This window comes from Strigops habroptila, chromosome 9 (genome assembly GCF_004027225.2).
Source record: "Strigops habroptila isolate Jane chromosome 9, bStrHab1.2.pri, whole genome shotgun sequence".
Classification (NCBI taxonomy): domain Eukaryota; kingdom Metazoa; phylum Chordata; class Aves; order Psittaciformes; family Psittacidae; genus Strigops; species Strigops habroptila.
The window spans coordinates 36623885-36634800 of record NC_044285.2 but is presented as its reverse complement, the minus strand read 5'-3'; the positions used below and the strand labels follow the sequence as shown (position 1 = coordinate 36634800).

The 10916-nt window shown below is 40.6% G+C and overlaps 1 protein-coding gene across 6 annotated transcripts in view; it reads right to left on the bottom strand.

Moving 5' to 3' along the window:
• Positions 1–2706: 2706 nt before the first annotated feature.
• The window catches only part of LOC115612779 (phosphatidylinositol-binding clathrin assembly protein-like), a 28004-nt gene continuing 19794 nt past the window's right edge, over positions 2707–10916 (bottom strand). For 2 of the 6 annotated variants that reach the window (XM_030497505.1, XM_030497508.1), the window contains 7 exons: positions 10249–10359; positions 8834–8950; positions 8676–8706; positions 8061–8184; positions 5993–6049; positions 5560–5667; positions 2707–4994 (listed from right to left, as the gene is read on the bottom strand). In XM_030497505.1, the coding sequence (XP_030353365.1) occupies positions 4980–4994; positions 5560–5667; positions 5993–6049; positions 8061–8184; positions 8676–8706; positions 8834–8950; positions 10249–10359 (563 nt within the window). In that variant the 3' untranslated portion in view covers positions 2707–4979. The other 4 variants (XM_030497504.1, XR_003993149.1, XM_030497507.1 and 1 more) reach the window with 4 other exon arrangements.

Sequence of the window (10916 nt, the reverse complement as noted above, 5' to 3'; positions counted from 1 at the left end):
TTTGCGTCATCACGTCAGCGCCGAGCGCGACCCCATCCATTGGCTGTCGGGCTTTGGGTGACGCCGTAGCGCGCGTTAGGCGGGGCGGCCGCCGTCCCAAAGCGCCGCCTGTCGGCGCGGTGGGGTCAGCGCAGCCGCGGGCCGGGGGCAGCGCGGCCGGCCCCTGCGCCCCTCGGTCCCGCCGCAGCGGTGCCGCCGCTTCCCCGCCAGCGGGCAACTCTCGGCCGGGGTGACACTGCCGGAGCCGCCGACCTAAACGGCTCCAGCTCCCGCCTGAAACCAGAGCGCCGCGGGTAAGCGGGACGGGAAAGCAGCGGTTGGAAACACTCATTTCCAGGCGAGAAGCGCAGCCCGACACCGGCGCGGCTCCGGGCGCACGGAACGGCTGGGGAAGCCGAACCTCACTGCTTAACGCTGTATCGTTCACGCCCGTTTCGCGGGCAGGCTCCTCAGGAGGGAGCCCGAGGTCACCTGTGGCACAATCGGCTTCGTGCCGGCCCCTCCATCACCCGCGCAGGTAAAACGCACCGAAGGAAAACCGGGCACCCGCTCACGTTACGCTGCCCCGGTACCACGACCACCACCCCACAGCTCCGTAATGCAAACGCAGCGCAGCAACAACCCAGCCCAGCGCCGCCGGTCCGGTGCCGCAGAAAGAAGCTCACGTCCACACACACCGTGCATGTGCCAAAGTTTATTTATTTTTTTTTCCAAAACTTGTTTCATCAAATAATCGGATCTGAGCAGTCTTTAAAAAACAAACAGTTCGTGTATTAACAAATTGAGAAGTTCCACAATTAAAATACCGACACAGCCAGGCTTGTGCTTCGGCTTCGTTGTTAAAAAAATTAATTCATAGAACATAAACCCTCAAAATGGTTTCCAGTTTGTGGCGAGTGGAGTTCCCACACGTTCTGTATTCTTATAAAATGAAGGAACCCACGTAAAGGAAGGGCTGTACAAGAATACGTCTGAAAAAAAGCCCGAACAACCTAAATGAGAGTAGCTCCTTTTAAATAAATATCCAATAAAAGGCACAAACCTGTTACGGGGAAAAAAACATAACGTACAAATAAGACCTAGTAAATAAATAAAGTGTGGGTTGGGGTGAGGGAAATCTGTTCCAGCACCGATTTTGTCATTGCTCCAAGACGAAATTCCAGCCAAACATTTGGTAAAGGATTAAACTTAGTCACAAGGATACACGCTCGAGATACGCTGAAGGATCCCACGTTACAATTCCTGTTGTAACTGTACCAGTTACTACAATCTCTTTAAATAAATGGTTATGAGGATCTGCATAATGTAGCGATGCGGTAATGTATATAGATCAATGACAAGATACATCTTCAGAGTAATAGCAACAGGTTTTCTATACTCCTAGCTATCAGTAATGTATAAATGATAACATGTACAGTTTCCATTGCTCAAAAATATAATCTTTTAAATGGAAATAAATGACTGATACACAGTGCCTTTAGATGTTTTCCTTACGATACAAACTACCCCAAACAAAGTTTTGCTTTTTATGTACAAATTAAGCACCGATCCACAGTGCATACTACTCTAATTGTAACCCCCCCTCCCTGCCACACATCAAAAACCCAGATGTGGATACACCCTGTATTCAATCTTGTAGTACGAAGGTTTTTTTTTGTTGGTTTTCGTGTGTGGGTTTTTCCTTAAACAAAAGTCCATGTGTTATTTTCACCTACGAGTATTCCACCACTATGTGCACAGAACTGAGATTTCTCTAGTACATGAGTCCAAAGTTTAAAAAAAACAAAAAAAAAAATCAATAACTTCTTGGAGGCAAAGACAACCTATACCCAGAGAACATTAGAAAACCCCAGTTACTTGAAAAGAGGTACACGTTCAAGTCCGACACACAATCAACCTCTCCAAATTCACCCAGAAGTTACGGTATATCCCAGAAAACAGCCTCCCTGTAGCAGCAGCAAGTCCCAACAGTTAGGCTTGAATGACCCACTGAAGTACAATAATGCAAAGCACAGCATACTTCACAAGTCTTCCTCCTTGTTCAGACAAACCCAGAGTGACATCTTAGTCAACTATCTGCTCTCTGAAGTATTCGGGACAGGATTCTGATCAAACCAGTTGGAAGGAAACAAAAGGGAAAGTCACATTTATATACATCTCTCTTCAGTGTTTTACTCATCACTATTTGCAACTCCTGCGGAACAACCTTTGTCTTCAAAGTGGTTTTTTTGGAGAACAAGATCTGAGCCGTGAAAGCCTTGACAGCATCCCAAGTCCTTGGGTTTTACTTCTAATGTATGGATTCCATTATTTAAAAACACAGCACTCTGCCATTGCATGTGTTCCAATACGTGCACAAGGAAGGGGTTGGCAAAAGCAGTCCTGTGCACCTCTGTGCAGAGTGTCTCAATATTTTCTTCATAAGGATAAACCTGAAAGCCGTGGTTTGATGTATCAAACATTGTAAATGAGACTAAAAAGAAGGTAGCTTACAAAGTTTCTAAGATGTACTTTGTGGCTGTTTCTCCTTTTAGAATACTAAACAAATTGGTATCAGACAGCTTTGCTACAAGAAAGCATACCAAAGAACCATTAAAAAATCCAGAGCAAACCAGAAGTAGTGCAAACTACACCTAGTACCAAATCTGAGCCACGTACATTCCAGACACTCAGAATGCTCTGCAAGGAAGTTCTGTTTGCCAGGCATTTGTTTGCATATTTTATTAGAATAACGGATTATTACTTACACAGCTCAGTATGAGAGACCCAAGAGCTCGCAGCGCTGGGAACTGCCTGCTGGCAGCGCTCTCAGCTCTGCCAGTAATTCCCAGACATTGATTACTGCATGTACTGCTCGAATTTGAACTCAAGACTTTTCAATGCTGAATAAATCAATGGAATTCACTATTTCTTAAATAAACACAACACAACGACCCACTCTAAATGGCATCTCTCCCCTCGTCACGTGGAGGGTAACTATAGGCACTGAAGAACTCATTGGCTTAAAATTGTACAACTGTTCAACCCAATAAAGGTGGATTAAAGCTTGAAGCCCTTTGTAATTCAAACTTGAACATCAAATTGCTACACACCGGTCCAAATTCTTAAAATAAAACCAAAAATCAAAGCACATTCAGAAACTCCTTGGTTTAAATCTCTGCAAGGTTACACTTCCCAGGAAGTTCGTGGTTACAGATTCCAAGGGTTGGGTTTTTGTATTGTTTCTTTTGAGTTGTTTGACTTGGCAAAAATATTTCCATAGGGTTAGAAAATACTACTTTTGCACTCTTTAGACAAAATTAAACATTCAGGCAAAGGGAAGGCTTGTTCCTACTATGAGCAAAGTGTGGTATTTTAGAAGTTCTCTGCAGGACAATTTGACAAAATTCTCAGGCCTATTGTAGTGAGAGTCAGAGACAGTTCTGCAATTATAGACTCCCCAGAGCTAAGAGACATGCTGCTCTGGAGGTCTATTCATTGCAACAATAGAAAACTATTAGTTCTTTCGAAAACTCAGCTTTAATATTAATCATTAGTAAAGTCATTTTACAGGAGAGCTTTTCATTGAATTCTGCCACAAAACTTCCGGAAGAAAGGTTGCTCCCAACTCCATTTACTTATTATTAACTGCTTCTTTTTCTTTTTTTAAAGGTATCATTTTTTATCAGACCTTGGAAATAAAAGATAAGGCATTTTCACAGCCAATTGCAGTTCTGGAGGAAGATTGGTAACTACAAAAGATGTGCCAGAAGTCTGTACGCATCGTGAAGAGCATACTTCATAAATTACTTGATTTAAAAGATGCTCCTCTCAAAGAGAGTCTGGATTTCTTAACAGAGCATTTTAACCTTGAAATTACTACAGAAGAAAAAGATTACTGCAGCATAAAGAAAAGATTATCTAAAAGTTTGCACATATTTACATGTTTAAAAATAATTACTTTTATATGGTTTACAACTAGGTTCTTATTTCAGAAAAGCAGCACAAGCTATTCCCTCCAGCTGGGTAATTTCCATAGAGGTGCCAGTTCACAATTGTCAGCACTATTGCAAGGTTTGCTTCTTTTGACCAAATGGATGTTGTAGAAAAAAATTGGATCTCTTGCCTCTTCTGCACTTAGATTTTCAAATTGCTCCCATCTGCTGCTCCTGGGGACCTGACATTCACTGGCTCCCAAAGCTGCTCTGCCTTGAGCTATGACAGACACTATCTGCAGAGAAGACAGTTGATGGAAGAGCAGCTACTGCCACTGGTCGGAGGCTGCATGTGCTGTTCTGTAACACACTTGTTTCCCCTGCTCCATTACAGGCTTTCAGCCCATCACATACCAATGGAGCAATCTATTATTTTTAATATATATATATAAGGTAATATGTATATATCTTGTTGATTCACAGCATTTCAAACTCACATTATAAAGTTTGCAAATTACTATAAGCTATTCTAATGTGAAAAAGCTGTCTGATTTCACACAATATTGGCCTTATGATAATGCAAGCATTACTCTATCAGAGTATTTATGAGAGCACATAAAAATTTTATTGCTCAACTTCATTTGTGTTGTGTCTTGGTTACAACAGCCACAGAATTTGTATGGAGAAAATAAATAGCTTTGATATCCTCTGTTAACTTCCTACGGCAATCCACTGATGAGTAAGGTTGTAAAGCAATCATGAAAGCCCTCGTCTCAGCTCTGAGGATGATAATCCAGCTTGAACCTTCTGAGTCAACCTCAATAAAACACAGTTCTCTGCTGAGCAGTTTGAAGAAAAAAAGAATGATCAGTGACAGACATGACTTCACACTGCAGTGACTGTTATAAACAAGAATCTTGAAAGCATTGCAATTCAAAATAATATTGGATTATACAGGGAAGAAACAGTTGCCCTGTTCAGGAATACATCATGGAAAGATCAAAATTCAGTCTTGTCTTTTTTACCAGTATTTGGTTGTTCTCACATCTTGCTGCTTTGGCGGCTCTACATAAACTGTATCTGTGAAGCAAAGATTTCATATTAATGCCACTTAGATAGCACATGGTTCCATAATGGGTTTAATTACCAATCTATTCAACTGCCTTCTTACTTGCAAGGTAAGACTATAGGTCTTGGACTTTAAAAAAATCCCTAAAGACCATTAAGATGAACGTATCTGGAGAACACAGTTTCTTCAACTTGAATCGTCTTGTCCATGTCTTTTTCACTTCCTTTCCTTCAGGAAGCTTTCACCACCTCTCTAGTCAGTGTGACTAAACCAAGCATCCAGCTTACATCACAGGAAATCTAAATTCTACATATCTTCACCTCTCCCATTTTCTTAATATTGACACAGCGAGGAGTTAGCCACTAAATCTGAGTTTTACTTTCTTCCTTTCTTCCTACATTTGCATGCTCTCACTGTCTGAGTTTGCTTCCTCGCCAGCAAAAGCTGTTGCCCTTGGCTGAGGAGCCCCACACTTTCAAATGCAGAAATACATTAGCTGCCCTTCATGAAGCACTTGCTTGGTTTTACCAAGACTAAAGTTTCAATGTGACCTCCAGATTAAAGAAAACACTTCACCTGAGTTTCAGAAACAGGTGCAAAAGGATTTGTTGGCCTTAGACCGGGCTGTGTATACATCATTGTCTGGGGTGCCATCAAAGGAGCAGCTCCAACCTGAGGAGGTACCTGTTAGAAAAAAAAGCAAAACCCCCACAAAACAGATACATAAAATTCAAACTAATTCTAGTAGGTCTTTATGCCTTATAAGTATAGTAGGAAACAAGCGTATAGACACACACACACGTAGTAAAGTCAGAGCTTTTAAAAACTATGCTGTATAAAAGTTGGAGCAAACTTTTCCAATGCACGGCACGAAAAAGCCGTCAGATCTCACACACTATAGATCTTATGAAGCAATACATAAAAGTTACAGAATGATTTCAGCATAATCATGCCAGCCATGAAACCCACTGCAGGTTTTTCAGGAATACAAAGACAATCCATTTCTTACCATTCCGTATACAGGCACTTGAGGTGTGGTCAGTGGGTATGTGATAGGAGCAGGTACCTTTAGTCAAGAAAATTTTCATGTTAGATAAGCTCATGCATACCAGTAATATATAACAAAACTGTGAAAAAGATCTATTTTTCAATACTTAAAATAACCAATGTATTTACAAGAAATTGACTTACATATCCGGGATAGTGTACTCCATTCTGGCACAGCAAAAGGAGTAAGGACAGAAAATTATTTAAGAGGTATTTGAACTGGCAATTCTAACCAAGGGACGGATTCAAGTCCAGTACCAGAACTGTCTGTAACTATGCTCAACTCATTTATTAAAACCAAGCAGGAGGAAAAAAAGTGCAAGGACAGCAACATCAGTAACTGCCTGTTAACTTGGATAGGCTCTCTGCCTAGAAAACTATCACTAGCAAGAATCATGGCAAAACCAGATTTTTTACTAGACCCAGCCACATTTGAGCATATTGCTTGCACAAACATTGTGTGAGAAGCTTTTGGAGGGCATGGAATACTCTTTCTGCCTCCCTTTATGTGAGAGAAGGGCAGAAGAACAAGGAAGCCAGTGACTGTTCAGCTTAAGAAACAAAGAGCAATGGGTGTTTAGCCAGGTCAATGTTGCTGACATACTGGTTTCTGGTGTCTGCAACATAACACAATATGAAAAAAGAAAAATGAAGAGCATCTTAAGCTGGTAATAGCTTGTATCAAGTTATGTTCACAGGCACAGTGATGCATGCACTTCATACTGCCATGCGCTGTTAAGTAGTGCTGATTGTATTAAAAATGGAGTGTTGATTAAAATGCTTCTCTATGAAAGAGGGTGCAGACTATACATGAACTGAAGGGTTGGTACTTTGAATGCCACAGACCAAGCTAGGACACTTAGACCTTTAAAATCAGTGCCTCAGTATTGGGAAGATGCTCATAGCTGACCTACTTCTTTGCATCCTGAATTGTTGCAATTCCAAGCAAATGAGTGAGGACTTAAATGCTTACACCAGAAAATATTAAACATGAACACATGAAATAAAAACACAAAACCCAAATCCACAATGATCTATGGGTGCTCAGGTGCTCTATCCTCCAAAAATAAAAATGCATCAGTGCTCTAACAGGTTTGAGAGCACCAAGAGGGGATATAAAGGTTTTATGGTCCCACAAGTGCTATACAACTGAGACATCCTCTCATCTGAATTCTGATTTTTGTTTGAGACCCATACTGGATTTAATATTCTATTCAACTCTGATAATTCTGAATGAGCATACTCATGCAAGATGAGGAAAATAAGCATTACAAGCAAAGCTATTATTATTGGAAAATAAAGTCAGACACACAGCAGTCCAAAACTCATGTAGTAATTACCCTGGCTGCCCCTCCAAGGCAGCTGTATCTCTGAAGTGGTTTGTATTTGTATGAATACTTGAAAAAAAATCTTTTAAAAGCCTAGGAAAAGTCAGTTGCTACAAATATCTCTCCAAGAAATGACAATTCTTCATTTAAATAAGTATAAACTTCCACTTAGTATTTTACTGTGTTAAAAATAGGAAGTTGCTGCTGAGCACTACCAAAGAGCCAAAGTGCTGCTTGACCTGATAATTAAGGGTTGCAGCAGTGTTTCATGTGATAAAATTAAAAAAGGAGTCATAAATGGAAGGAACAGCAGTTTTGCCCTTGAAATACATTTTTAAGACTCTTAAAAGTGCATGTGCGTGTGGCAGGGAGGGGAGGGAGGATGGCAGCATCTCAAACATGCACATGAGAAATTTTCTAGTTTGAGGTTGTTTGTTTCAATTCAAAAAGAACTTATGAACTGAGATACCTCTCAAGTGAAAGGCTGATTATTTAGGTCTTTAATACATAAGTTCTACATTGAGGAGAAATAAAATATATTAAAATCTCTACTTTACTCAGTTTGAGAAGCAACCCTACAAGCATTCCCCACTGCCCCCACTCACTTGTCCCAAACAGCCTTCGCTATACTTTTTAAGTTAATGCAAGCAGTGAAGTAGCATTTGCTAGAACAAAGAGTGATTTCAATAGTAGAGAAGTTACCATGTGTGGAATAGTGGGTAAGGGAGTAGGGCGGCTCCACGTGGTCGATGTGCTTGGTTTTGCTTGCCAGTTTGTTCCACCAGTAAGTTTTTTCTCTGTAGGCTGGGTCCACTGCATATCCGATCTAAAATGAAACTGCTATTAGTTTTCAGAGTCAACAACTAGAGTAACAACAACATAATGGAAAACCAAAACATGCCTTAATACAGGTACACATCTGAAATCTATGGGTAGGAGAAACACTCAGGATTTCAGTAACTACTTACTATTCAAGTATGACGTCTGGGGGTTCTGTTTTATGTTAAAACTAAACTATTGTTACTGCAGTGTACAGTGCAATGACTAACTGAAGTTTTATGTAATGCAAGATCTTCTATGGTGCTTCATAAAAACACTTAAAAAATACAGCAATTGAAAAACTAAATGAATTGAACTACTTCTAAGTTAAGGTTGACCGTGTGAGGGTAACTGAGCACAAACTCACTGCTGCGGTGCTGTTCTTGGTACCAGATTACTTTCAAGAGTTGAGACTCTTGCCATGTTAGTGCTGGTAAAGTGTGCCAGGCACTACCAAATACTCATGTGAGAACATTATAAGTACATATATGCACTTACTTTTTGGGTGGAGTTCCTCCAAAGCCAAGATCTAGGGGGAGAGGGAAGGGAGAAGAGAAACAGACAAAATCCTTAAGTTTTGGTGGTTTTTTTGGGTGGAGGGGAGCTTGTTTTGTTTTCAGTAACAAACGCGAAAGATTTAAAAGCTTCACACTTACTTCCCACTAGATTAGCAAGTGAAGAATCGAGGTCATTTGCCAAAATTTTCCCGTTTTGCTGGCTGGCTAAAGGGGCTCTTTGACCCTGCGGTGGTACTGTGGGTTGCAATACATCATCTAGACAGGTAAAACCTAAAGAACGAACAAAAAAGCAGCTGTTAACAAAACAGTTCCATTGCATTTAATAAAAGACATTGATAGGCCAGGGAGGTGGTTTCTTTATAGAACACAAAGTAGTTTCACTATTTGTAAGTGGAGGTTCAACATGCTAGAAGTGTTTAACACTTGGACAGAAGCATAGATTAACCTCTGGGGTTCTTTATGGAATACTATACTGTAGCCACTAATCAGTAGAATCTTTAATTTTACTTAGCAGTAACTGACAGTATTTTTAAATTAAGATAATGTCCTGAAACCGAAGAGGGAAGGTTGTTAAAGATAGTTTCTAACTGTTCTTGTAAAAATATAGGAGTAATTTCATGATACTGCTAGTATCCCAAATGCACACAAGAGCTCCTTTGCTGTATGTTCATAAGGACTTTGAATACAGAGCAAAATACCACCAACCAAGAGAAAGGTCATAACTCAAGCTATTCTTCGAGCAGCACATTTTTACAAGTTCATTTCTGTAAGTACAATGCCTCTTAATGAAGTTAGAGGAAACTCATTATCCTGTATCACAAGAAAACACTAAAGTCATAAGCACTGAAAACAGACTAACATAAGCTTACCAGTTAAGAGATATCCAGTGGGCCACATTCAAAGTTCATTCCCCAGAAGAAGAGAAGAAACAGTTATTACAGTATACATGATCACTCAAAGCTAATTTTAACGTGACGATCAGCTCAACTGTAATTATCTTATCAGCCCTGTAATCAGCTTGCAAATGTACTATGCTATGAAAGTTGGAGTGAGTCCAGAAGAGGCCACGAAGATGCTCAGAGGGTTGTAGCACCTCTCCTATGAAGACAGGCTGAGAGAGCTGGGCTTGTTCAGCGTGGAGAAGAGAAGGCTGCAGGGAGACCTCAGAGCAGCTTCCAGTGCCTAAAGGGACTGACAAGAAAGCTGGAGAGGGGCTTTTGACAAGGGCCTGTAGTGACAAGACAAGGGGCAATGCTAACCTGACAGAGGGGAGACTTAGATTAGCAAGGTGCTGGCACAGGGCGCTCAGAGAAGCTGTGGCTGCCCCATCCCTGGCAGTGTTCAAGGCCAGGTTGGACACAGGGGCTTGGAGCAACCTGCCCTAGTGGAAGGTGTCCCTGCCCATGGCAGAGGATTGGGACTGGGTGAGCTTTAAGGTTCCTTCCAACCCAAACCATTCTGTGATTCTAAATTTAAACTGCAATAGCAATTATGCTAAACTGTTAAGCAAGTGTTGCCTGTCGGGTATAAATTAGTCATAAACTGTTTTTTACCACTTGTAGTCCTGTACTCTGGTGCTGTAGATTTTCCTCCAAAACCAGCATCAAAGTCCACATTAATTGTTGAAGAGGTGGTATGTGGAGGAGCTGAATGCAGAGGAAAACCTGGAAAAAAAAAAATGGTTAGAGTATTCAAATACAGCCATGGAGTAATGCCACTCATCACAGTCAAACTAGAAAGTTAAAAAATATCAAATTACCATCAACAGTCAGAGGATGATACACAGAAGCATATGTAGGTGTTTGACCACTAAAGTCATCTTTGTAAAAAGAGAGAAGAAAATCAGATCAGTTTGAAGGAGAAAAAGAAAGAAGAGAACCAAAAATTAAGTCTACAGTTAAGAATTTTTAGTAATAAAAGAGGATTTTTTTTTTTATTGAACAGATTTGAAAAGCTCAAGCGGCTCCTGCATTGCCCGTTACAAAACAGAAGGGGGCTGCAGTTTGAAAGGAATCAGCAAAAATTCCAGCAACATTACAAGTCTTAGGATATCTTTGCTGGGCAAGCTGAACACAATGAGGAGTTGTTTCAACTGTAGGAATAAAACTTTAAGGAAACATATCTTTTACTACATCTGGAATTAATGCACCATTTTCACTTTTTAATAAAAGTGAAGATTGGCCCATACCACAAAAAGATTACAGGGCCCAGTTTATTAGCG